Below are 27525 nucleotides of genomic sequence, written 5' to 3' on the forward strand. Positions count from 1 at the left end.
GGCTCGCCCCGCCTACCCGCCCTACGTCCCCTCTCAAGATGGCGGCGCGGAAGAGCCGGCGGCCGGTCTGAAGTGCGCCTGCGCGCCGCGGCCCGGAGTGCAGAGAAATTCCTGGCGGGCGGGGGGAGGAGGAGGAGGAGGGCGGCACGGAGCCACGGCCGCACGCCCCTGCCAGGGACCCTGCGTGCTGTGGCGGCGGCCGGCGCGGAGCCAGACCCCCGAGGGGCGCGGTGCGGGCGGGCTGAGGGCCACTCGCCGCCGCCTCGGGCTCTCGCAGCACCAGGAGCCGCACCGTCCCCGCCGCCGCTGGGACTCTCTCCCCGGGCTGAGAGGGGGAGAATGACGGAGCTCCAGTCTGCCTTGCTATTGCGGAGACAACTAGCAGGTAGCCGGGCTGGCGGCCGGCGGTGGGGAGGGGGGCGATCCGCTGCGGGGGGGTGGCGGGGGGCGGCGGGGCGGGGAGGCCGGGCCGGGGCCTGCGGTGGGGGAAGGGGTTCGACGGAGGGGGCAGCCGGCGGGGTTGTGTGTTGTGTGTGTGAGGGGGGGAAGGGGAGATGGCAGCACCCCCCCCCCCTCCCCCCCCCGCCGCTCGCCTGCCCAGCCGGGAGCTGAGGGAACTAGGCCGAGGGGGGGAGGGGGAGCCTGCCTGGCGATCGCTGCCAGGGGAGCCGGGGGGAGGGGTGCGGAGGGCCGTCATGGCGGGGGGAGCGTTTCCTTCGCTGCCCCCGTCCCGTCAGGGAAGTGGGGGTTGGCAGCGGCCCCGCTCGCCTGTCCCCGTCGTCGTCCCCCCCGCCCCGTGCCTGGCAGCCTCCCCGGTCCCTCTTGTGGCCCTGTCTTCCCGGGGGGCGGGGGTGAAGGGAGCCGGAGCCTTCCTCCCCGCAGCGGGGGTGTGTGTGCGGGAAGTGCCCCTGCCGTGAGGAGATGTCTGTCAGGCCCCGAAAAGACGCGGAGGGGGGAGGGTTCCCCCCCTTGCAAACGGTGCTTCAGGCCCGGGGTGACTCGCCCCCCTCCGCGCACCTTCCTGCGGGGACCTGAGGTGCCCCCGTCCCGCCTCCCCTTCCCGGCTCCCCCCTCACCTCCCGTGCCCTGCGCCGGGGAGGGCGGATCGGGAGGGGGAGCCCGCTTCCCCCTTTGTTGTCAGGAGAAGAGCCGGGGGCTCTGCGGGCGCTGACGGGGGGGAGAGGACCGGGAAGCACCGGGAGCGGCGGCCCGGGGGAGGGCGAGCGGGGCTGCCCGCCGCGTGGTGCGGGGGGAGCCCGCAGGGAGGGGCGAGAGGGTCCGCCGGGGGCGAGAGGGCGGGACGGGTGCGGGAAGGAGGAGTTGGAGCCAGGGCTCGGGGACAGGAAGGGCCGGAGCGCCGGGCCCGCCGAGGCGGGATGGCGGCGGAGGGCAGCGGGGCGGCAGCTCGGCCCCGTGTCGCCGCGCCCCCGCCTTTGTCCCGCGGCGGCCGTGCGCGCTGGCCCGGCCTGGGCCGCCGCCGCCGAGGGGACCTGGCCTGGCCCGGCGCGGCGCGCATGCGCGGGGCCGCCCGAGCGGCGGGGCGCACAATGCAGCTCCATGTGTCGCTGGCTGCCAGATTTAAAGAGAAACGAGCCGGCAGCCGGGTGCGGCGAGGGGCCTGCGGCCGCCCCCCCCCCGCTCGCACATGTGCCCCGGGGCTGCCGCGGCCGGCGCTCGGGCACCCCCTCCAGAAAACGTGCAGGTCTGCCCGGCACCTCGGGCGAGCCCCGTCGCCTCTTTCGTCCCTTATGTAAAAAAAATTGCTTCATACCCAGATAAGGAAATGCGCGCTAGGTGTACCTAAACGCAGGCGCGTACAGCCGCGGCCGAAGTTTGCCGAGTAGCCATACAGCTCGGGACACGGAGGGGCACGGGAATTCCTGGAGGAGGATTTTTGGCCCCAGGCTTCAGGAATGCCTTTGGAAGCGTAAGGTGGAAACCGACACTGTTAGGGGTAAGGAGGTGAAGTCGCTGTAACCAGGTACAGCGAGCTAGGTGATGTGTTTGTGGCATCTCCAGCGTTATCTCCTGGTTTTACTTGATGACAAGTTTGAGAAACTTCAACGTAGTTAAAAATTAGCACAAGATTTTTTTTTACCCCATTAAGGTGACATTCTTAAAAAAACCAAAAACCAACCAAAACCAAAAAACCCCAAACCCTCATACTACTTTGGCTGCACTGCTGACCATAAGCATGCACCTCTAAATGCCGTAGTAACTACTAAAATTGTTACTGACATTCAGTAAGGTGTCTGCACATTTGGATATGCTAATAACACTAGGTATAGGCTTACCACAGGAGCTCTGGACTGGATTTGATGCGAAGCTTCCCTTCCCTATAAATGATCCCTCTAGGGAAGCGATAATGTAGAATACTTGCTGTCTAACTTGATAAAAATGAACGTTTGATAACCTAATATAGTTCTGTGGCTGCCTGGAGTTTCTTTTTTAACTAATTGTGTTCTGTGAAAGAAAGTTTAACATTTAGCTGAAGCCTCTTCACAACAAGTAGTAGCTGTCAGCTTCTGTTGTGTAGTTGTGTTTGTTTTTTCTTTTTCTTGTCTTGTGATGTCTTAAGACCTTCTCTAAGCCCAGGCTTGCTGGATATGCAAGTAGATGGTTAGATTTGGGAGTTGACTTCTGTTTACCTTTCTGCTCGATCTTTACTGAAGGCTTCTTGTGTAATGGTAAAAACTAGGAAGCTTTTTCCAGTTGCCACTATTACTGGTACTGACTCAACTGTACTGACTCAAGTAGTGCCGCCATTTGCATGTAACATGCAGCTCCTTTTGTGTTTTATGTAATATTTTTGTGTGTTAAATAATATTAGTGACTTTGGTATCCTTTTACATGTAGTAAAAAAATACTGAAGCCATTTTAAAAGCAAATTTGAGTGTGCATACTTAAGTGTGTGGCATCTACTGAAGAAAAGTCTTGAACTTTACAAAAGCCCTGTCTGGAGTATGAAAGAAAGTAGTTTCTTCCATATGTGATAACCTAAGCAACATCTGAACTGAGCTGAAACTAGACTCTGACACTGCTTTTTCTGATGGCAGGCTACTTGAAGTCGCAATGCAGAGACTGAGAGCTTCATGGTGTCTGATCTTCCTTCCCTACTGTTGGCTGTCTCTTTCCAAGTCTCAGCTGCTCCAATGTGTCCCTTTTGTTTACACCCGTGCTACTGGTTCTACCTCAAAACAAAAATCAACTTTGTGGTATTTTTGCCCCTGGTGGGGCTGATGCTTTAGTCCTGATACATGTAGCTTTCACGGTATGTGCAGTGTGGTGAGTCATTGGGTTGAGCCTAACAATTGGGTTTTGGAGAACAGCGAACAGGCAGTGGATATGCGTTATGTGATCTAAATTAGTTTAAATTGTTCTAGAGCAATCACTTGTCAAATTAGCATTATTCAGGCACGAGAGATCTGAAATTGGAGCTGTTAGACTTGGAGCAAGACATCCAGAAGCGGAGGGAGGTTGACTCTGAAACCCATATAATGGTGGAGCAGTTGAGGAATATACAAATTCTTTAATGGGTGAGACCCTGGACAGCTCTTTTCAATGCCAAGAGGGAGAAAAAACCCAAACAATGACAGGAGGAGAAAGGAATGTAAAGCAGTAGTTCTCAGAATGGCTACTTCTCTTGTCTCCCATATGCTTTGGTTCTTAATAAAGGCATTATGGGGAAAGTGTCAATGGCTCATAGCACTTTAATGAGTTGGTTTAATTCTTGAAGGCTTTGTTAAAATGAAGGTCAACTGGTAAGTCTTCTTGGTTGTCAGTGAGACTTAAACCCAGGGGGTCTTATCAAAACACAGAACACAACTTGACAACGTAATCCCAGGTTGTTCCAATAAGTGTATGAAGATAGACTTCTATTTTTTTCTGGAGCAAGCTGGCTTGTATTGTAACTTGAGCAGGTAACTAGTACCACAACACCATATATACAACACACTTGTGAACTTAACTGGCGTATTCTGGATGCTGATAATGCTTTAAGAGAAGGGATATTCAATGACAGTCACAAAATGTAACTTCAGGCTAGATGCAAGTTGTTTTTTGTGTGTCGTGACCACCCCCATCCCCCAATACTAAATGGTTTCACAGTGCCTTTGCTAATACAATACTGAACTGTATCAAGAGGGAATTAGTATAGTAGCTGGTTTTATATTGACATGTTTGCCCCCTTTTAAGCACAAGAACAGTTTAAGATAGTCATAACTTTGGATAGTTTTAATGTTTTTCTGAGTGCTCAAAGAAAGTGGTGACTGGAGATCTCTGACTAACAAAGCCAGTAAGAGTGCTAGTCTAACTCACTAGAGCTGAAGGGAGGTTCTTCTCTATGGATATCTGTGAAGCTAAATGGCTCTTCCTTCTGAAACCAAGATAATTGTAAGCTCTAGCAGCTTCTGGAAGTATCTTAGAATGCAATAAACGTATTTGTTCTTACAGTTGTCCTTTTTTTATTTTTTTTTTTTTAAAGGAGAAAGGCACTTTGTTATGGATGGGTAATAATGTGAAAGAGAAGGCATGACCTGTTCATTTCTTCTTATGGGTAAGGTACAGGAAAAACTAGAAGAATGAAGTGCCTCTGAACTTCCAGAAAAAAGGCAACAAGAAGTATGCAGACTGGTATAGCACCAGATTAGTGAAGTTCACTCCCCAAGGGAGGTGAGGGGGAAGATAAACCCTGTTCTCTGTACAGTCCCAAAACTTTATGCACTCTTTTTAGAAAGAGGCAGGAGACAACTGAGAGTGTAAAGCTTCTCATCCAATCTCCAGAGCTGTCAAGCCCAAGGGTTTTGCAGACTGAGGCATTTCTGTGAATGCTTTTATTTCATCTTTCTGCCAAATCCTTGCTGACACAGAGACTTGTTGGAGTAGGCAGACCTGTCTAGTTCAACCAGCAAAATCATGTAGGGAGCATGCAGTTAAGTCAGTAGTGCACAGTGGAACCAGAAGTGCAAGTCCTCTTTAACATAAACATGGATCACTGAAAATGGGGGAAAAACCATGCCCTTGTTGGCCCAGTTGCACTGTGTTGTAAATATTCCTTAACCCGGGATACATAAAACCCCACACAATATTTTTCTTGAACATGAGAAACATGGCATTACTTCAATTTAAAGTGTATACAGATCCTATTTCAAAGCACAAACATAAGTAAAAATTAGCAAGTTGGAAAACTGTATTAAATATTTAATGTGACAGTTCAACAATTTTTACTTCCTGGTGTGGAAAAATCTTGTAATGTAATGTTAAACTGGTTGTATTTCTGTCAATTACATAGGACTTAATGTATAAAAAAAAAAATCTGAGGAGTGAATTCTGAGGGAATTATGGAATTAAGGTGACTTTATAGATCGAAGCTGAGATGGCATCTCTCTTAGGTGGCTGGTTGTCGAAGAAGCCTTTGTCTACAGCTGAGTACCAGCTATTTACTGGCTTACAGTAGGTTTGCCTACAAGCTAATAATTTGAGTGGCACTGATCTGAAGTATTAAGTTGATGCTAGTCTGCCAGTTAGCTTCCTTGGAGACGTCTGTTTGTCTGGCCAGTAATACTCTGTATTATCCTGAATAGTTAAAGACTCCAGGGTCCTGCATATGTCAAACTTAACTTCAGTATTGCTTAAAATGCTATAATCCCTCTCCATATTTTTTAAAAGGACTCTGTTAAATTTTAGATAATCATCAATCTTTGTTCCTCTGATGCTTTCTGCGATGTTTAGGTACAATGTGTGTGTACTACTCACCTTAACGTTCTTGCAGTGTAGGGCCCTATTATAGCAAATAAGAAAATCATGGGTTTTGTGAGGATGTGTTGACAGAATTATCAAAGCTACTTTGTTCATGCTGACTTTATAGATACGATCGTTGCTAAACACGTTGTGTTACAGTGACTAGAGGCTGAGCAGTACAAACAGCCTGGATTTCTGTTACGCTGCAAATAACATAATGGATGTGACTTGTGGCAAACTTTACTAGCTGCGCATGTTTTTCAGATGTTCCTCTTGCAGAAATAACCTGAACTCTGCCTCTTCAAAGAAAAAAGTATTTATGACAGCAGTCACAAGAGCAAAAATTCAGGTGTGCTGGCAGTTCTGGAAAGTGAGGTTTAGCTAAACCTCAGAACGGAGGGGCTTGGTGACTCAACCAGTTGCTTGAACAGCATGAAACAATAACAACCTGCTTAGTAAGCTTACTCCTTGATGGGGCAGCTATAGTCAGAGACAGTTGGCTCTGACTAGGTCAGTTTACTAACTTTTCAGGGAAAGAAGCAAGGTTGCTGTAAATTATGAGTTCTTTCTTTCTCTGCTCCCCCCAGACAAAGCCTTGTAAGTTACACCAAAGTATGAACATACCTGGATCTGACAATAAAGCGATTTCTCTCTGTTTTGGTAGAGAATAGTGGAATGGGTGAATTCTGCTGGAGATCCTGTGAAATAAGGAGCAAAATTAATATCTATTGAGCAAATACTTTCATTAGAAGAATTCCTGCTTTATTGATATTTACTTGCAGATGCTAAATCACCCAGATCCCACTAAAATGTCTTGCCTTATGTGATTGATAGTGATTCCAGCTTTGATATTGAGAGTTTCTGCTGCAGAACTGTACGTTGTAAAGATTTGTGTATTTGCTATAAGTTTTTGTTTAAAAGAAACTGATTGGGGATATATCAAGTAGAGTGAATAGTCTTTAAATAAAGTCACATGTTGTAATTATAACTGATTCTGCCTTGGCTCTTCTGTATCTCTTCATTTTTTATTTTTTTTAATGCAAGAAAGACTTGGAACTGTACATGCATGTTCAACTAAGATAGGATTACTTGGTCCCTTTTGTGGTTGGTACAAGTTGTTAGTTCCCCCGAAGCCCTATTCTAAACAGTTTGGGAATAAGTGAACTTGGCAGGTAAAACTTGTTTGCCTCAAATAGGCATTCTGCTGAATTTTCTTCCTCTAAGCTGTTTAATGCAACCTCCTTGGTTCTGATCTAAAGTACAGTATTGTTTCCAGCATAGAGACTGGATTCTAATGAAGTGGAACAGAACTGAAAGGTGACTGCTGTTCTGAAAGTATGAACTAACCAAATACTAAAATGAGTGTGTGAAGTTAGGTGCCTGGAGAAAGAAGAGCAGGTGGCCTGGGTGAGGACAAGGGCATATGACTCTCTGAAACTTGCCCTGTCTGCTTTTTGTCCTAACATATGGGAACAGAATCTGGGTAACACTCCATATGCAGGCCTGTGCTATCACCATGTTGCACCTGCTGCGTGCTTGTTTTCAGTGGTGTGGGGATATCTGTCAGTAGACTGGTCTTGGCAAGATCTTTCACATAGGGAATCTAGTAGATCTGAGCTTTAGGCCACCCTGCAAGTGGAAATGTTCATATTTGCTTCTCCTTCGTACTCTGAGGTCCAAGGCATATCAGGTGGAAGAGAGATCAGATATCCAGACCTTTTAAAGAACACTAAGTATAGCCATCTAATGGAATAGGATTCCATAAAAATAACTGCTCTCCTGGGCATGAATGTTAATGCTGCTTCTACAGGTTTAGAATAATGCTAAAGACTTTTTGATAGAAACCCTTTGTAAAGGCTTTTGCATACAGGAAGACTGTATGTGAATTGTTAGTGAGGGGAAACCTATTTCCATGCAGTCAGCACACCACCACCTAGTAAGTCAAGCTGGCTGGGTTTTTTTTCAGCTGGCTTGCACTTGGTGCTGATCTAAAAGGTGATGTTGTCAGGAGTCACTTAGGGAAATTACTTAATTCTGAATAACAATGTAAGTCAAATTATGATACGCAAACCTGTTATTCGTATTATAAGCAAGAGAAAACAAGCTGGAAAAGTGTCCTTGACTTGCACAACAACTCATGCATATGATGAGGAAAGCTTCTGATGAACTCCTTGGATGTTAACATCTCCCCATGGCATAGTCTTGTGATACAGACTTTCTGGTGGATTTCCTAGAATTATGTTCTATTCTTGTATATAAGCCACACACATTCTAGAGCTGTTGGCTCTGTTCAACAGCGCTCTTTCATGACTTCTGTGTATATGACTGCTCAGAAGGTACTTGGACGGAAGTTTTTTGTAGCTGTAGTCTGTTGGTAATTTGCAAACAGCTGTTAAGAAGTTAATTAACTCTCCTGTCCATGCCAAACTCAGTTGCATTAATACAACTGGCACCTAGGATGATACTTGTCTACTGCATACAACTGCTAGAATTTGACAGCTGAAGCTCTGTAGGCTCCTTTGTAGGTGAGAGATACGAGTACATGTAGAGTGTGATTCATCTGACCTGTTTCTGACATCTGCTTGGGATGAGATAATCATGGAGTCTCAGGAACTACTTATCCTGATAAGATCTGTATTGAACGTGGCTAAGGGTGATAGTCTCAAACACAGGCAGATGCCTGTACCCGCCTAATACCTGTCTGACTCTGAAGAGTGGAAACATGTATTGGACACTGAGAATAAAATGAAGGTGGTATTTCTGTTGTACTGAGTGTGATAGATGGATGTAGTAGCCCTGTGCTGCAGTTGACTGTGGACAAACCACTGAATGTTTCCTGGTGAGATACTCGCTTCCTTTCCAAGATGGACTTCAGAATCAGGGTTCTTCCAATCCTTTTAACTGTCTCTGTTTTTTCTTCCCTCATACCACTTCCCCTCAAAATTTGGACCTTACTGGAATTTTTCAACAGACCTGTTCAACTTACATCACCCAGGTTAAAATGGAACTGCGAGATTCCAGTGCGATGGGATGCACAGCATGCTTCAAGCAATCTGACCAGAGGCCTCTTCAGGAAACAGTTTATCACAATTTCTACCAAAATTCCACCATGACTGATTATATTTGAGCATATGTTCTAAACTTAGTGCTGAGAATCTTAATTTTGGAAGCATAAATACTTCAAAGCTTTGAACAATAGTACAGGATTAAAAGGTTTTCATCAGTACATTTTCTATTTCCAGTGTTTTGTAGAAGCTGATTTGGACAGGAAAGTAAGTGGAACACCACCTTCATCTTGAGGAAACAAAACTTAGTAGGCACGCTGCACTCAACAGTTAGTTAAGTTCATGAGTTCAGGCATTTGCTTAATAGCAAACACATCATGGGGAGTATGTATGTTAAACATGGGATGCTGGAAAAGGACTGCCTTGAGTGTGTGTACACAGAAGGCTTCTACATATGAAGGGTGCTGCAGAAGGACAGTGTCTCAAAACAGGTCATCTCTATCCTTGCCTGTCTTTGTGACTCTCGGGTAGAATGGTGCATGGGAACAGCCAGTGGGCCAGGTAAACTGGGTTGCCAGGTCGGATTGGTAGCTGGGTATCTGTGGCCTAATTGAGACTGTGAAGGAGCTGGCCTTGAGACCTTCAAGTTGAGATTAGTGTCTAAAGGAACATGACTATGTCTATCAGTGGCCACCTCTGTGGACTTAAGGGACTGTGGGGAACTCCTGAAGAACCAAGACAGTACCAAAGACCTGCGAGCTTCTAGTTAGTGTGTTAAGAGTCAGTTTTCAATTGAACAGCTAACCTGAACTTTCCATTGTCTGTCTTCAGGTGTGCCACAACTCATGCGAACGTGGAGCTACAGAACATAGACAATCAAGAAACTTTATTCTTAGCTTATGTCTAGAATAATGTGACACTTTACTGGTAAAAGAATTCCAGTGTAGTCAATTTTCTCAAGTCTGTGAATTAAGGTTATAGTACCGTTTTATAGCAGAGGTTACAGGAGCTTCTGCCTCTTCACTTTGGGTTAGTGCTGTTGTCCTCTTGTTTACTGAGCTGAGCTGTGGCCCTGGCTAGGAAGTTGATCTGGAGTGAAACCAGAAATCAAACAAAACTCTCAACCTTGTCCTCCATCCTTCCAAAACATGCTTCACTGTGCAAATCCTTGGAAGTTTCTACAGGTGTAGCTGAGGAGATGGCAAGCAAAGCATGTTGATGTAGCAGTGCACAAAGCACTGAGGTCATTTCTGTGAGCAACTTGCCCTTTAATGCTAACTATACAATCCTTCCTACAAATTCAGTGTACTGAGAGGAGAATTAGATTTGCAGAAGTCTGCAATGCTGCCCTTATCAACAGGGGGTGACGCATGCAGCACTGGAAATTAATTAGTTGCCAGGCTAAAACTGAGCGTCAAACCTAAAGCTGCTGCTGAACGGATTGGTAGAATCTCTTCTTGAGACAGGTTTGTTTTTACTGCTTCAGTCTCACTCTAAAATAATTACAATGTCCTCCTGAAACTGAAAATGCTTAATTGCTACCTTATTTGTCACTGCCAAAGTGGCTACCAGAAGTGTGTGCTTATCTTGTGCTATGTTTTGTCTGAACTTTTTGGATGAGCTTGAGCAAGATGGAACATGATAAAAGTAGATGTTATGGAGAGCTCTGAGAATACATCTGTACATGGAGATCATGTTACTTTTATGGTTATCTCAGCCCTTAATCTTCTAGAATCAGAGACTTACAGCTGGGTATGCAGGCAGAAAGGAAAATCTTGGAGATCGTAGCCGTCCTCAGTTAATTAATACAACTATATGGAAGTCACAGCTTGGGATACAGAGAAAAACAATTTAGAACAAGGATTTTCAGTCTATACGGTTGTTTGAAGCTCCTGGACTGGTGCTGAGACTCCCAAAAAGCAACCAAGAAAAAACAAGCCGAATGTATAATGACCATAAAGCTCTGATATGGCCTGGTTGTGCTGGGAACTGCATGTATGTAAGTCAGTGAGATGATTTCTCCAGAAGCCTTAGCTGGGGTTTGGGCTGTCTGGTCTCTGGTTTTGTGCTGGACTCAATCCATGGGCTACACAAAACTCAAACCACTGTGTAACTTACTAAAGAGGCTGCTATTAAAAATAATATAGAAGCTTATATTTTTTTGAAAGCTTTGTACTGTAACGTAGCTTAAAATACTTTGAAGTGTTCATATGCAGTGGCTGGCTGGGTGAAACGTCAAGCTGAAAAGTTTAGATGCCGTGCATAGCTGCTACATGTAGCCATGGGGCTCTTTCTGCTTAGTCATTTTTGTTGACGCTGTTTGTGCTTTTGGATTGGTGAAAGTCTCTTGGCTTCTATAAAGGCAGTTTTAGTGAGTGTGGGAACATCAGTAGCTTGGTGTAAACTAGACGCTGAGACTGGAAGCACAGTTTATGGTACTGTGTTGGCTCAAGTTTAAGGCAATGGTAACTGTAGCTCTACTTCAGTAAGAGCTAAACCGCTAAAGGAGCACTGTGTTGCTGTGTTGTGTTGGCGGATCATGTGGGAGGGTAGGCATTGGACATTAAAGTCTGTTCTGGCCTTAAAACAACTCAGTTGGATTATGGGCCCTTCATCTTCCTCGCCTCCCAAATCAGGTATTGGTTCAGGACTGGGATTCAAGGAACTGAATGTCTAATTTATAAGCAGCCACAGGATTCTGTTCCCTGTATGTTGCTGCTTGGCAGCTGTCCAGGTTTGTGCTCCTTTGGCTGCTGCTGCTTGAGCTGTGAAGGACTTTACCTGAAACTGCTTCGAGACTGTAAGAATATATATTATTTTTTTTCCTCTGGAAAGAAAAATTTCTATTATATTAAACTATCAGAAATACTAAACCACAGAATGAAATACGTAGTAGTAGCAAGTAAATTGCACTTATTCAGGCGTGGATATGACGGAAATGTGTTAATGTAGTCATTTTACATTTAAAAAGTACAGTGTATATTTAGCTAAACAAGAAATCTCAAAAGAAAAATCAAGTCTTGAAAAATAACGTGGAGGGATCCAGTTCTTTATTGGTGTCTGACTTCTCTGCTTTCCTAGGACTCGCAGGCTAGCTCTTCAACAGGGCTTTGAAGAGGACCTGCACCAAGAGCTTGTTTCCCCCATCCCTGCCTGGAGGAGGGAACTGAATCCTTCGCTTTATGGAGTGTATTTATCATCCTTGTGTTCATCTAGGAAAATTCCTGTTCAGACTGCAAGTAGTTAATTCCTGTAGCTGGTAGAAAGTGACAGACGTGGAGAACAGGTGTCTCGTTTTCCTGGTGAAGTGTCAGTGTCACCAGAGGCTCTGGTTGGTGGGCACCTGTCCCTCTGCCCAGCAGCAGACTTCTGTGACTGGGAGTACAGCATATGTGTGTGTGTGTGCTCCTTTCTTGCCATGGTGGTGTTCATTTGGGATTTTTTGGTACTTGGGTTTCGCTACTGTGTGAGTCTCAGCTCATGAAGAGATAAGTAAAGGCTGGTACCCCTAGTTAACTTTTCTGATACTCAGCACTGGCTATATCGGGGGAGTATGTGTGTGTGTGTGTCAAAACCAAGCCCTAGGCTTCAGTGTTTGCAAGTTTTAATAAGTAGCAGCCCTTGGCTATCCATGGTAAAGTAGCCAAGGATGACGATTTTCATATCCCAGTGCAAAACTTTCCTGAGATTTCCTTTTTTGTCTGCCAACCAGCCGTTAGTTGATGTTCAGTTTAGCATGAATAACCTGGATGGAAAAGCTGATTTTAACTTGGCTATGGTAATTCTATGTACCTCTAATGGAGAAGGTGCCTGAATTTATATCCGTTGTTTTACCTTAAGTTAAAGTACTGGTGTAAGCAGTAGCTGTTTGAATTATGCTTCAGTATTGTTACCAGGGAAGGAAAATTAAACCTTGTACAAGCAGAGACCGATGCCACCTCCTGTAAAAGAAGTAACATCTAAGTTGCTTTATAAACATCCACTAAGCACATTGCCATAACTGCTGTAATTGAACACTTTTGTCAATGGCTGTCAGTATACAGTTTACAGATTTTCTGCATTACAAGAGTTGGCATCCAGCAATCTTGTTCCTTCTCACAAGCTCTCTTACAATATAGTGCTGCAGGGTCTTGGGTATGAGTCAGAGTTAGGAGCTGGCTTTCATTGGGAACAAGTACATGAAAAACGTTTCAAAGGACTTAAGGATTAAAAATTTATTTGGAGGCTGAGACATGTAAAAAGAAATTGAAATGGCATGAATCAAGAAACAGAAAAGAAAATGTGTATGTTGGACTCAAAAAATAGTGTGATGTATTTAGATGGATGGAAGCGTGCTGAATTTTCCAGAGTCTTAACTTCGAGCAGGCTTGTTTAAAGTCTTATCACTGAGAAGTGATAACTAGCAAACAATAAGGAAGCTAAATATGAGCAGCTTGAGTATAGCAGTTTACACAGAACTTGGCTTTAACCCTTTTCTCTCTGTAGAAGTGCAGAAAAGACGAGACTTGTGTTTTGGAGGCTTAAATTAAGGTTTGAAAGTCTTAAGGTGAGATACTCTAATAATATTTGCACTCTTTCTGTTAACTTCTGTAGTAGTTATGCTGGATCTTCTGTATTACAATACTAATATAATATCCAGAAGATTACTTAGGTGTCCTGAACAGAGATGGCCTTATTGTCAGAGGTATAAACATATTTTAAAAATAAAATTCTGCATGAGAAAACACATTCAACTACTAATGTGATGGAACTTTTAAAAATCTCATGTTGGTGGAATGTCTGTAGTAGGGAGGTAGTAAGGGACTACTGAAGTCCTTGTTTCATGTGAGATGCTTACCTAGTCTCTCTGCCCCTTCCATCTAAAAATAAATGGAACTGTTACTCAAGCTCATGCAGATGTTTCCACTAAGTTTCGTAGATGCCAGAGGGTGAGAACTGGTCTGCTTAGTGGAGGTGGGGCCATGCTAATAGGTTTTGGTTTTGAAGCCTGCATCTTTGCATTTTGGTTAAAGAACCTGTGATAGTACCTTTTTGTTTCAGGACAGTCTTGAGAAAACATATTGATTTGAATCAATACCTAAGTCTTTGTCCTGCAACTTGGAGAGTGAATGGTTGACCCTAGTGTGTTGACTAAACCCCTGCTGAGTAGCTTCTAAGAAAAGCCCTTCCAATACATTTCTTGGGATTTTAGCGTTGAGTCACTTTGTGGATAAATCTGACTGAATTATCAATGGCCAAACTAAGTTGGTATTCCTGAGCTACATCTTCAGGACCTTGGTCCTTCATGTGGTCTGAGCACTTTCTTTTCCCCGTGTGGACTTAGTCTTCTGTGTAGGCCTTGAATTGATTCTTCTTGCATTATTTTAACCATGCTTTAAATAGTCGAGAACCTAACTGGCAAATAGTGATTGCAAGCTTATGGGCAAATCAGTTTGGACTTAATAGTAGCCTTTTCTCCATGGAGGTATGACATTTGCACTTGAAGTTCTTCTGCATGTGCCTGAGGGCGTTAGAAGGACCTCTGAACTCAAGTCTAATACGTACAAATCAACACAAAGTACAGCTGTTGGGTTTGTAAAGAGGGAATATGTAGACTAACTGTACTGCGGAATACAGTAGTGAGGGCTGTATAATGTCTGACAGTATTTAAAATAAGTGCAGTAGTAATTGTAAAACTAAACAAAAAAATCCTGCTTTAATCTGGAAATTACTGTCCAGTTGAAGGAATAACTTTTTCTCCCTTTCCCATATCCTAAACACCCAAGATCCACAAGGACTTTGTATGTACTGTTGGAAATGCTGGATCAAGAATTTCAGTTTGGCATCAGTATGGCTTTTAAGTTAGTTTTTAACCCAAAGGTATCAGTAAAGAGGTGTGCTCCCCCCCTTCCTCCCCTGCCCCCAAGCTGAATTTTAGGCAGAACTCTTTTGAGGTGTTTATTTCCAAATCTTAGCTTTTTCCTGGAGCAGACTGAAACCAGAAGTTCAGTGGAGTCCACATCTAGGTCTGACTTCTGCATAGCTATTTCCAGATAAGCCTTATATCTGGCAGTAACTATATGAAGTAGCCTATAAACTGAGAATCCTGTACTGCTTATCACTGATGAATAAAAATGTGAAACAAAAGAAACAGTAAAATGCCCCAAAACTGAGCAGCATAACAGTTTATATCCTATGCTTTCTTCTCGTAGTTCAGAATATAGTAAATCATTAGCTCCAGAATGTACTGAGCACAGGTCTCAAATGCTCATATTTTTTTTTTGGGGGGGGGGGGGATCATTAAAGGGAAGTAGGATGTTATTTTTAAATAAAAACATAGTGTGATTTTTTTTTTTTTCTTCTCTTAATGTTTTCTGGAGTTAAAGATAGACTTTAGTTCAGTCTGGCTCTTCAGAGTTCTTGCAAAGCAGTATGTTTTTTTTTTTATTAGTGGAAAATCTGTTTTCTGACTTGCATGTACACCTGTTGGTACCTAGTTTAGGAGACAGTGTCTGACGGTTTTGAGTTATTGTGGCCCTTCTGCTCATGATGTATTTAGTGTTAGTCAGACTATGGGTCTCAGCTCTGGCAGCATGCTGTTGTGTGTGGTAGGGAGTTAAGGTTACTTACCCAGGCCATAAGGCCAGCAAGTAGGTGCCAAGTCACTGGAAGTCATGGGTTTTTTTGGTCACGTATACAGGCATGAGCAAAACCAGGAAATGCATATCATAGACACCTAAAGTCACTCTTAAATTCTTTTTCCTACACAGAGCTCAACAAAAATCCAGTGGAAGGCTTTTCAGCGGGCTTAATAGATGACAATGATCTTTATCGATGGGAAGTCCTTATTATTGGTCCTCCAGATACACTATAGTAAGTACTGATACTTAATACAGAAACTTAAGTGAACTTGGATTTACTAGTTCTAGTTTGGTCTATGTGAGTAGCAGTTAACCTAAATCTTCATACTGACTAAGTTAGGCAATGCTGTTCTCTTGCTAGTAAAATACCTGTAAATAGCTGAATGTGCTTTATAGAAGTTCTAAACTGCTTTGCTTCACTGGTAGAATACAACACTGATCCCTTTGCACATGTATGGAAGTGAGAAAGAATAGGTGTAATCCTTAGAGGCAACTACTGTTTTCATATGCATTTAAGCAAGGCAAGTATAATCTACTATTTGCTGTTACTGCTGCGAGGCCCTAATTTAGCTGATAGTACAATTTTAAGCCATTACAACTTCATGCTGGTGGCTGTAGGAAAATACTGAGGAGGGATGTAGCTGGGGAAACGACAACAGACTGTAGTGTTAGCCTCGAGTCCTCTCAGTTTGAGATGGGAGAACTTCCTAGTGGGATGTAGAGTACTTCAGTATTGATCAAATTTGAATTATTGGCAAACCATGCGTGGTGGGCTTCCAAAAGCTTCTATCTTTATCCTAAGGACTAGGTTCTTTAACTGACACTTGAGCACAAAACTATGCAGTAACTTCTTTTCCTGGACTAAGTTCACTGTGTTTTTGCATTGCTATATACCTGAAGCACTCTGGCGCATGTAGTGCAGTTGGTAGTTTGTTGTTTCCTTTTGCTGTTGGTTGTTTTCATTTTTGGTAGTCCTTTCCTTCCCCTTTGCCACCTCCCCCCCTTCCCCCCAAAAAATCCCCAACAAAACCCAAAACAACCCCCCAAAAAAAGCAACCAACCACCAAGAAAAAAAACCCTCTGGCAGGAATGATTCCTCTTACTTGTAGAGGTTATATGTGATCATCTACTCTAGCTCCTGGGAAAAGGTTCTGTGCCCAGAAGAGGTCAATTTAAAGTGTACCTCTTGAAGATGAACTCTGTTCTCCTTCATTAAGCTGTTCGAGTAGTGAATAACTGATACAGAAAGCCTAGTGACATTTACTTGAGGTCAATTTTATTCCAACATGAAGTTGTTGTATATCTCTGTCTGAAGAGTAAGTCCTTCAGCATAGTAATCAAATTGCTTTGCTTCTCCTCAAGCTCACCATATTGTGATTCTCAAGTCTTGCATGAGATGAAGTCTCCAACGTTGTTGACCTCTTTTTTGAACAGTCTTGTGGTGGCTCAGTTAGATTCTCATGGCTGCTTTATAAATACTGTCAGTAAAGAAATACTGCTTCTAGTTGAACCTCTTCTTGTATGTTAAGAATTGCAATAGCACTTTTTCCCTGCTTCAGTAAGGCACTGAGCTTGTTTTGAGGCTTTTTAGCTTAAGAAGCTCTCTTCTCTTCCAGTCCCTAGTTGCTGCTTTTCAAGGTAGTATTATACTGAATCCTTCCTCCCTGGTCCATCTTATGATGACAGTAGAACATAATAATTTAATCAGGTGGTTCAAAATTTTCAAATTTTAGCCTCATTCCTGGTCCTACTTTATTCTAAGTTTACTGAAGAAGACTTTAGACTCGGTGCATGACTACTGGCAGAGACCCCTTTATCAGTTATGTTGCTTAAAATGGCAATCAGTTGACAGCTGTAGTTAATTAATGGGATATACATTAGAAAGCAGTTAAAGAACTCTATTTATATGTAGTTGATGAGCAACCAAGGGTGCCATGCAGCCTAGTAGCTTTAGGATGTGCTCCTTCAGAAAGGGAAAAGAGCCTTTTCATGTTAAAAGAAATGACTTAACTGGTTTGGGTCTATCAACAAATGTAATCTCACTCTCCTTTTGTCTTGGCTAGTACAGATGTTAAAAAGCCAGTGTTTCTGGAATTTTTACCCTTCCCAGGGTCAAGGAATCTTTGGAAACTGCCTGCCTTTTCTAAAACTTGTGGAAAACGAATGCTGTGGATTCAGATGCCTTAAGCTGCTTTATTTTAAGAGCCCAGTCACTTAGATCTAGTGATTTTTGGATTTGGGGCTGTGTTGTGTGTGTGGTTTTTGTTGTTTGGGGGTGCTTTGCTTTTTTTTGAGACACTTGCTAGAATTGCACATCTCTGGTTTGTGGTGTAAAACTTGTTATTTTCTCAGTAGCCTGTGGGCTTTGGATGCTGGCTTCTACTCCTTTACAAATACAAGGGAAAAAAACCCTGCACTGAACAGCTGTGTCTTTTCTACACCAATTACTTTGTCTGCATGGCTCCTGAGGAGTCGCTTGTCATACTGCACATCTTGTGCCACCTTCTTTGGAGGTTGTGTTCCAGTTTTTGTAATCTCTGCCTTTGCCATTTCAAATTTTATTCTAAACTTCAATTACAAGAAATGATGGTAACAGGGGCAAATGTTACATTAGTTAGATTAGCAAAGTACTCCATCTGCTTTCCATTTAATAGAGGCCTTCCCCTCCCTCACAAAAGGGACTGACTATTCCTAGGTATCGAAACCTAGCTATTAAAAAACAAACAAAAAAACCCCAAAACCCTACCAAAGCAACACCCCCAAACCAACAACTTGTCACCTTAGTTAAATATGGGCCTGTGACCCCACATAAAAACTGGATGTCTCTTGTTTAATATTGTTTTCCAGTTTAGTGGGTAACTAATGTAGAACACCTCACCGTCATCTCTGAGTCCCTTTAGCTCGGTGTTGAAATGGTAGTATTGGAAGTCTTTTTACAAAGTAGTGCTGTAGGCACAACTATAAATATTTCTGCTACTTTTCACTGAGGTTCACTGCTGCAGACTGATAGCAAGAAATGAGGACTGAGATGTCTGAAGGAGGAAAATAAACTGGGCTGTACTTGAGAAGGGACTTACTGGCAATTTTTTTTTTCTTCTGTTAATAAATGTACTAGGAGGAAAAATGTAAGCTGTAATTCCAAATGTTGAATTCTTTGGCAGTTTTTTTTGTTTGATTTTTTTTTTTTATGTGTGTGGTTTTTCCCCTCTGGAACATCATTCCAATCCTAAAAAAGATACAGTATCAGGAAACTGGCAGTATCTTCTCAATCTGGAAACTCTTCTTCGCATTGCATATGGAAATATTGGTACCCGTTAATTACTGACATGATGTTAATCTGTGTGAGGGGTAAACTTAGAGCTTTTTGATACATCAATAAGTTCCAGTCTTCAGTTTAAGCCTGCAAGAAACTCTACTAAGATATTTTTGATTCCCCAGTGAAGGTGGTGTTTTCAAGGCTCATCTTACTTTTCCAAAAGACTATCCGCTGAGGCCGCCAAAAATGAAATTCATCACAGAAATCTGGCATCCGAATGGTAAGAAATGTCAAAGTTTCAATTTCTTTATGCAATTAAGAACTAAAATGTGGTGAAGACAAATGGATACGTTTCTGTTCATTTTGGGAATATGAAACTCTGCATTTACTTTGCCATCTTCACTTCATAAAGAAGTAATAACTGTCAGAGTTTTTAATAGTGCTGCTCTGAGACACTGCTCCTAAAGTATTTTCAGAAGCTACTGAAAGTAGCTTCTTGAATTCTTGGTAACTGTTCAGGGATATTTTTGGGTTTTTTTCCTGAAGTGCAAAATTCTGGTCTGAGGAGGGATGTGACTTCTATAGCTGCCTTTTGTTATACCTTCAAACAGTTCATCTTAATATTACTGACCTGACAGTTCATTATAGAAGGCCCAAGGTTCTTTCTCTGGTGAAGCATGAAAGGAAAGAACAGCATCTTTGAGTCCCTCCAAAGAAGACTTCTGCTAACATTTCATTTGCTTATGGGTTGGTGGACGTAGATGGGAAGATAAAATAAAATGGAAGAAGGTTTTTACTGGGAAGGAAGAACGCTCTTCAGTTTTTGAAGTCCTTAACGAAGTTGTAGATGTTGAAAGCTGGGAGGAGGCAAGCACAGTGCTCCCATCATAAGGGATGGAGGGAATATTTTGATGGTGTGTCAGTTCTAGCTCTGGAAATATCAGAGTACTTGTCAGGCAGTTTCTAATTCCAGCAGTTTAGATCATATTCTAATATATTGCACTAATATCCAGCTGATGCTGTTGCTGTGGAAAAAAGTCACTTTAGTTTGCTGAACTTAGACTTTCACTAAAACTTTCTGTTATCTAAATAGTCTTGAAAGCTGCAGCACAATGTTAGAATTAAGCTCTTCCTCCCCATGTGCCCTCTCTGCCAGAAGTCTAGGCATAGTAAGACTTCCACCAAGCCCTATTTATTACATACTGAGTTCTGTAATAGTTAATTACTTTCCTTTTTGTCTTCAGTAACATGTTTTCAGACTAGCTGGAGTGAAGATTCACAGTTCCATAACTATCCTGAAGATACGCCAGCATGTTGTTCATTACTGAAATATGCCTTGTTCTATTTTGTAGTTGACAAGAATGGTGATGTCTGCATTTCAATTCTTCATGAGCCTGGAGAAGACAAATATGGCTATGAAAAACCTGAGGAACGCTGGCTTCCCATTCACACAGTGGAAACTATAATGATTAGTGTTATTTCTATGCTGGCAGATCCCAATGGTGATTCTCCTGCTAATGTTGATGCAGCGGTAAGATTTTTCTTGGTCTGCCATTTGTCTTCAGTGTAGAAATCTAAACGTACAATGGAGTTTTGCTTCTAGTTTGACAAACAGTACGGTAACTTTTGGAAGAACCTTTTATATCACAGGCTAAGAATACCTTTTTGATGGGAGGAGCCGTCACGTTGTGAAACAGTATTACTAGTTAGCCCTGGGAAACTTTTTATAGATTGCAAAGGAAAGATGCAGTCAGATTTCATAGGCAGTGATTTAATTTCTCTGTGCAATATTGCATTTATTTATAGTAAATAATGGTGCACAGAGATACTCAATGGATAAACTTCAGCTTCTGTAGTCTTACGAAAATTCAAGGAAGCTAGCTGCAAAATCCTGTGTGTCTATATACACATAGCGGTTACAACTGCCATTAAGTTTAGTTGCAGAAGTTAATGTATTCCGGAAACTTATTTTGGTTCTTAGTATCAGTGCACCAAATTTTCTGTTTTGGTGATTATATAACCTGTTAACAGATCTATTGATTTGAATGGAAGGCAAAAATGTGGTGGGGTCCCTCAGTATAATTATGTTGTGATGTTTTGCATTCCGCTGTCTACAGAAGTCTTCCTGGATCATGGATTAAAGTAGTAGGTTTGACTGTGTAGGTCTGTGCTTTGAGAAAGCTTCACTGGGCGTCTGGTCTCCAACTCTGGAGGAAGTGTTGTCCCAGACTAGGGTGACTGGCCGAGTGAGGAAGAAAGGCCGGCTTTATAGTCGAAGACCAGGGTAGATCTACAGTAAAGCTTCTCTCATAAGTGAGATGCAAATGTTTCACGCAGCATACCGTTTCTGGAGCGTGGCCTGTTCTGCGTGGGTGTATAAACACATAAATGCAGCTCTTCTAGAGAGCCAACAGCTAACAGAGTAACAATTAGATTAATAATGATTTGTGGTCGTCGGGGAAAAAAATTCTCAGTTCTAGAGGAGAGTAGGGGAGCAGACTACAGGCCACGTTCATCTGAGATGCACCAACATTCCTTTGAATTACTCTGGAATTGCAGTTCAGGAGTGACTAATACATGCTGTCCTCTCACAAAAGAGAAGTTCTAGGTCTTTTAACTGGGGGAGTGAGGAAGGTGGAGATAGTAATCAGAAGATGCAAAGTTTTCTAGAAGAATGTTACCGTGCTCTCTCAAGCTAGCTATACCTTCCCCAAGTGGGTGGGAGTGTAGTTTTCTGAAGCCTTTGATCTACTATGCTGCTAGTATTTCCAAAGGTGGTTGAGCTCTGCTGAAAAATCATCATGGGAATAGTTGCATGTGGAACAAACTTAATAGGAAGAAAAACAAACACAAAAAGCTGTAGTGAAGAATTCCCTGCATCAAATGAATGCTGTTTTGAGTGTGGGAACTCCTCTTCTTGAGTCGTGTTACTGGTGGAAACAATTAGCTAGGACACATGGACTGTTCTGCTGGCAAACTTGAGAGCACTGGAATGAGCAAGTTATTAATGAAATGCTGAAAGTAGAATTAGAATTCCTCAGTTTACAGACTCATGTATGTTGAATGTAGCTGACCTAACACTGGAGAAAGCTTATACTTTTAGATATACTTGTCACCTTCCTGGTGTCACAAGCTTTTTAATCTTTCTGTACTGTGCCCTACTCTGCTGGTTACTTCAGGATTTTATTTTTTTTTCCTTAGAGATGTAAACAAATTCATAGTTTTCTAAATCTTAGGGTAAAGGTTGAGAACGTCTTAAAACACAGATTTTTTTTTTTTTTTTTTTTTGTCCAGCTTCAAAGAACAGAAACATAAATCCAAGTCTGACTGTGAAGAGAATGCTGAGGCATCACCTGGGATGCTAGGAACTTTTTCTGATTGTGTTATTAGATGTTTCAAGTAACTTACAAATTTCATGTGCTGCTTGAGCAGCTTGGCATCCCTGATGGACTGTAGATTGCATCCTCTTAATGTTAACCAAAACGTACTTTTTAGGGTAACAAAGAATCAGCAGCTTACGTGCTTTATTCGGAGCTGTAATCAAGATGATGTCTTCTTGGTTTACTAAGTACAAATTTACTGCAGCAACAGTATTTGGTGGATACTAAAAGATAATTTGTCAGCTTTCATTCAGTTCCAGTTTTAAGTGAGTCTGGAGAATGAAGTGTCACAGAAAGTTCACGGCATTATGAGATCAGGAGATATACCTGCTTCCTAGAAAAATGAACTATGCGTGTTGGAGTACTGCCTTGGAGTGGGAGAAAAATGAGGGACAGGAGCCTGAATAGGTATTGTGGGAAGCAAATAGAGCAGTTCGTGACCTGAGAGTTTTGGAGAGATTGCTGTCAAATTGGAAACTTTGCTTGCTGTTCAGTTCTGAACACTTGCTTCATAGAACTAGAAACAAAACCTAAGAATCTGAAGCTAGGAGGGCACAATTTCAATGCTTTTTCTTGGCCTTAAGCCATCTTGTGTAAGCTGTCCTATGTCCTAATCCAAGGAACCAAATGCTGGTTCTATTAATTGCTGAAAAAGAACAAATTAATTAGTAGCCTTATTTGTGTTTTCACTGGAAAGATGATGCTGGGCTTTCCAATGTGCTGACTGGTTAGTTGAGTTTGGGGGTGGTGAATGTTAGGATATGCCAGTTATCCTAATATGTTTTTCACTTAAATATGCCACAGCCTTTACTCCAAGTAGGGGGGTAAAAAGGTGTTGCATGTTAGGTTGTTTCAGATAAAACTGTGGGTTTTTTTCAACCCCTGCCCTCACTCCTGCAGTAAGAATATATTGCTTATATCAAAAACTAAGAACTGTAGAAATTTTTTCATGAAATAAGGTGTTCTTCATGTTTTCCCACCGCTTCTTGCCTAACTGTAAGGCAGCACCCAACGCGTCAGCCTTAGTTAATTGTATGCTGCTCTTATGCTTCCATCTGAGCTCATCATGAGGCTGGCATAGACCACTTAAAACTGGCTGCACTTTTGCCTATGGGTTTTTGTGATAGCATGGTATGCACGTTGCTGGGTTCAGAGTTCCTGCTTGCCTAGCTTCCTGTTCATCTTTATCTTTGTTCTTAATCTATGCAGTTCTGCAATCAGATACCTGTCACAGAGACCATCCCCATAGGTGTGCTCGGTATTCTGTTAAGGTCTGTCTTATGGAGACAGTATCTTGCAGCCGTGTCTAACTACGGGTGTTTTCTTTGGGAGGACACTGCTGTGTCTCTTCTGAGTACTGTGACTTCTGTATTTCTATCCTGGAGTGTCCTGGCTAGATTGAGAGGGATTTGAAACTGTCCTGAAAATCTCAGAATAACTACTGGCTCCACAGTGGCTGTGTACCTTTTTTCATCACCATAGTTAAAGACACTTTCTGTACCCCATAGCAATAGCTTGTGGCTCGCAGTTTGAGTTTGCTGCTGCTTCACAGGCTGAAGTAAATAGATGTCAGCCTAGACATTGTGAAATACTGGTAGCCACCAAGTTAGTCTTGGAGGATGCCTAAAATCCAAGGGGGAAAAAGGCCACGTCCTCACTGTCTTGTGAGCAGCTTGCACAGAAACCCAGAGCAAGCTTTCAAAAGTTCCGAATGTCACGTTTTTTCAGTGACTAGCTCCGTGATTGTAAGCAAATTCAGGTGTTGACTAGATGGCTAATGTCTGAAAACACAAATACCGAGAGTCTTCCTAGAAGTTGTACATTGTTATAGGACTGACATCTGAAAGCTGTCTATTCAATTACAGAAAGAATGGAGAGAAGACAGAAATGGAGAATTTAAAAGAAAAGTTGCCCGCTGTGTAAGAAAAAGCCAAGAAACTGCTTTTGAGTGACACTTATTCAGCAGCTAGTAGCTTCACTTTTTTCAGGGTAAGTATCCTTCTAAAGACAAGTCAGTTACTGAGTTGAGGATTTCCTGATTAAGTGTTGCTGAATTAATTTTTTTTTTTTCTCAAAAGCAAAAAAACCCCCGCCAACCCCAAACCTTTCTTCTCAGCTGCATGGTCTCAGTGGAGTTCTTTGGCTGTGTGCAATACTAAAAGAATTTTCAAGTGCAGTAACAGCCCTTTCAGCCAAGATTGGGGAACTTCTCTAGTACTCTTTCATTTATGCTGTTCAGAAGTTGAAATTCTCTTAAACAGTATTCATCCTGCTTTATTAATAGCACTTAGGGGTTACTAGAGCTGTAAGAGAAGGGAGTAATGATTCCTTTAATGTTCATTACTGTGAAGAGCGCTTGTTTAAATCTTAAAAGCATCCTGTCTTGCTATCTCAAGTTCATATATGTAATGGAATTTATCTTGCAGATGTTGGTGGCATATTGCATGTAGGTTTTAAAGAAGACTTCAGTGAGGTTGTTAAGAACCATTTGGAAATGATTGCTTCAGGTGTTTGTGGGAATTTTAATAGAAAGTTGACTAGCATATCAGAAAAGATCAAGTTGAGATATTATCCGTCAATAATATCAAGAAAAGTGGTGTTCTCTTCAGCAGCTCAAAAAAACTTTTTAACTGAGGAAGGCTCAGGAATAGCTTCAGAAAAACAACTCTGCTCTGTGTGGAAACTGAACTGTAGCGTATCTGAGAGCCTGGACAAATTTTAACCTAAGAGTAGCTGATTGATATTTGTACTTCATGCTGCCCTGTTAAAAACAAGCTTCTGACTTAAGGTAACTTTAATTTGAACAATCCCATCCTGGTTTTAATGGGACTTTTTTTTTTTTGGTTACAATAAACTCTTGTAGACAGCTCTGTATTAAAATGTGGCCCTTAAATACCTGGCCTTTGGTCACTTTAACCTTGCTATGCCAAGGAAAAACATCCTCAACTAGCTAATAATTTCCCACTCGTGCTTTCCAAAGCAAAACAGGGCTTCATGTTGAAGCTGCCTTTTCTTAGTGGTCGGTTTGGCGAATAAATACTCTGACCCATTTGGCTGGAGAAGCCCCAAACCATATGTAGTAGTTAGCTTCAGCATACAAAACTTGGACGGGGGGAAGAGAAATACGGCACTGCATGTTTTTCAGAGGGGTTGTACTGTCTGAACAACTAGAACAGCTTGCTAAATGCTCCTGCTAGTTAGTTTTTCTTCACTGTGGTTGTACAGAAGATATTTCCTTTCTCAGGCTCTTGTAAGAATTGTGGGGGTTGGGGGAAGGCTCCATCTGTGACAAACTAGTACTGCAGTGTCTCTTATCTGCAGAAATGCTTTGATTGAACAGAACTTGCTCCAATAGAGAGAGAGCATGAAAACTGCTTAATATTGATCAAAAGACTAAGCAAAGAAACTGAATGTCTTGTACAATTGCCTGTAACTGGAATGTAAGGATTGTTAATGCAGCTGACAGTTTTTGGTTTTTTGTTTTTTTTTGTCTTGGAGAAAGGGAGTAACTGTGAGTAACACTCCAGAGTATCCTTAAATAACCTCGGCTCTGTTGCCATGTTAAACGTGGCCATAGTGAAACAATGCTCATGACAAACACTTACTCATGACAAATACTTAAGTAATTGGCTCTATTGCTTTTTTGGAAGGCGACAGCTTTTCTAAGTCTTGGTGACTCCTCCTAAGTAAGTGATGGGCAATGAATTGGATGAGAAGGGGCCGTATAGCTGGTTTCAAACCTTGATAGCTGTGGTGTTATTGCTTAATGAAGCACTGCTATGCCATTTTGTACTGCACTTCGCTGTTGAAGCAGCATCCATCATTCACAGTAAGTGATGCACGGAAGTTTCAGTGATAAATCTACAAGTGTTTAGCCCTGTGTGTGGATAAGGAAACATTTATACACTATGCACTTGACAAGCAACGTGAGTAACAGGAGCCCAAAAGTCTGGTAGTTGAGCTTGGAAACACAGTATGCTGAACTAACTCGAGTCTTTCTCAGGTGATGACTTTGAATTTATGCATCTTCTGTTTAGAGGTATGTGAAGTTCTTGAACAAATAATGATGATCGTGCTTGAAACACTGTTTAACATCTTTAAAATAATTGAGGTGGTGAGGGGTTTTATTTTAATACCTGTGATTTCTTTGTAGGTCTCCAATTGAGAAACATGGCACTGTTTTTTTTCCTGCACTCTACCCACCTATTGCTGGACTTCTGTTGTTACAAGTTGGCAAACACTGGCTGGAACTGGGCTGCAATAAAACATGCCAGTTATCAATGCTGACAAGAGCCTAACAAGTGCCAACACAAGATGATTACGCATTTTGAAATCTAATGAACTGCTTTAACCTTCAGGAAGAATTGTAAAGATGTGTACATAGCACAACATGATCCGGATAATATATATACTGTTCATGTACATCCACAAATACACATTGTACCAAATAATGCTGTCTGTAGTTAGGAATAGAATCGTGTAAATTCTAAAGATTTTAGCAGGTTTTTCTCTCACTGTTCATTATTTCCTATCAGTTTAAAAAAAAAAGCAACAAAAAACAAACAAAAAAACACAACAACTTGCGAAGCATGTTAAACTAAAACCAATTTAGGATAAAGTTGTCTTGGTTTTTTCCCCCCCTGCTTTAATTTTCCTTTGACCCACCTATGCTTAATTAAAATCTCTTGCTTATTAAAGTTTAGTATCTCTTTTTTTTTTTTGTTTTTGGAAATGTGCTCCCTTTTATTTTCCCCATCGGAACTTAAAATTTCCATAATTAAACCCTGAAAGGATTTGCTATCAATTACTTGTGTCTTCTTCTGTGATGACCTTTGTAGTCTCAAAGGTGCTGCTGCTTTTTTTTTTTTGCTTTTTTTTTTTTTTTTCCTCTCCTTCCCACTCCTCTTTTAAACCCAATTGCACATACTTCTTGAATTGGGTATAGCAATAAAACTGGCCATGGAGCACCCTTGAGCAGCCTGCTGGTTTTTTGACTTCCAGGACTTGAGCGCTTTCATTTGGAAGTTCACTTGACTAATTTAGTCCAAGATAGGAATGAGCTGCTTTTTATGGTTTTTGGTTTTGTTTTGGTTTTTTTTTTTTTGCCTTTTTCGTTGCCTGTTTGTGGGGTTGGGGTGTGTGTGTGGGAGGCTTGTTTTTTCTCAAGGTTGAGTTCAAGCATGCACATCTGTAGGCTTTCAAATGATCTGGGTTTGGTATCAAAAATAGTTTCCCTCCTTATCCCTTTTCTCTCTTCTGTGGCCCTTCATATTCTTTGCCTTCTACTTCAGAGTTTTCCTCACCTAATGTACAAAGAAAATTGCGATGTATATTTTCATGTAATTTGATTTTTGGAATTCTGTCACCTTCTGTAGTGAGTTCTTCCAAAATATAATTTTTTCCAATAATAATGTGTCAAACTGGCTGTCTTGAGTATCTAAATAGGAAGGGTGATTGCAGTTGGAGCACAACTCACCTGAACATCTTCAACAACATAACATCAGCAAACATCTGTTGAATTTGAC

General features: G+C 42.1%; 1 protein-coding gene across 2 annotated transcripts; it reads left to right on the forward strand.

Moving 5' to 3' along the window:
* Positions 1 to 197: 197 nt before the first annotated feature.
* On the forward strand, positions 198 to 27411 carry UBE2G1 (ubiquitin conjugating enzyme E2 G1). Of its 2 annotated transcripts, XR_013923768.1 has the most exons (7): positions 198 to 385; positions 15494 to 15596; positions 18803 to 18900; positions 19973 to 20151; positions 23866 to 23989; positions 26004 to 26039; positions 26154 to 27411. XR_013923768.1 is itself a non-coding variant. In XM_080365256.1 (6 exons), the coding sequence occupies exons 1-5, from the start codon at positions 340 to 342 to the stop codon at positions 23950 to 23952; spliced, it is 513 nt and encodes a 170-aa protein (XP_080221382.1). In that variant the 5' UTR covers positions 198 to 339; the 3' UTR covers positions 23953 to 23989; positions 26154 to 27411. The 2 variants fall into 2 exon arrangements, 1 of the variants encoding a protein (XP_080221382.1); XM_080365256.1 differs by lacking the exon at positions 26004 to 26039.
* The last annotated feature ends 114 nt before the right edge of the window (positions 27412 to 27525 follow it).

The sequence above is a fragment of the Falco punctatus genome (genome assembly GCF_963210335.1).
Source record: "Falco punctatus genome assembly, chromosome: 1".
Classification (NCBI taxonomy): Eukaryota; Metazoa; Chordata; class Aves; order Falconiformes; family Falconidae; genus Falco; species Falco punctatus.

Excerpts from the sequence above, each read along its gene's own strand:
- UBE2G1 (XM_080365256.1), top strand. The coding sequence starts at position 340 with ATGACGGAGCTCCAGTCTGCCTTGCTATTGCGGAGACAACTAGCAG. Across the intron at positions 15,597-18,802 it reads GGTCCTCCAGATACACTATA|TGAAGGTGGTGTTTTCAAGG; the intron begins GTAAGTACTGAT and ends TTGATTCCCCAG. Across the intron at positions 18,901-19,972 it reads AGAAATCTGGCATCCGAATG|TTGACAAGAATGGTGATGTC; the intron begins GTAAGAAATGTC and ends TCTATTTTGTAG.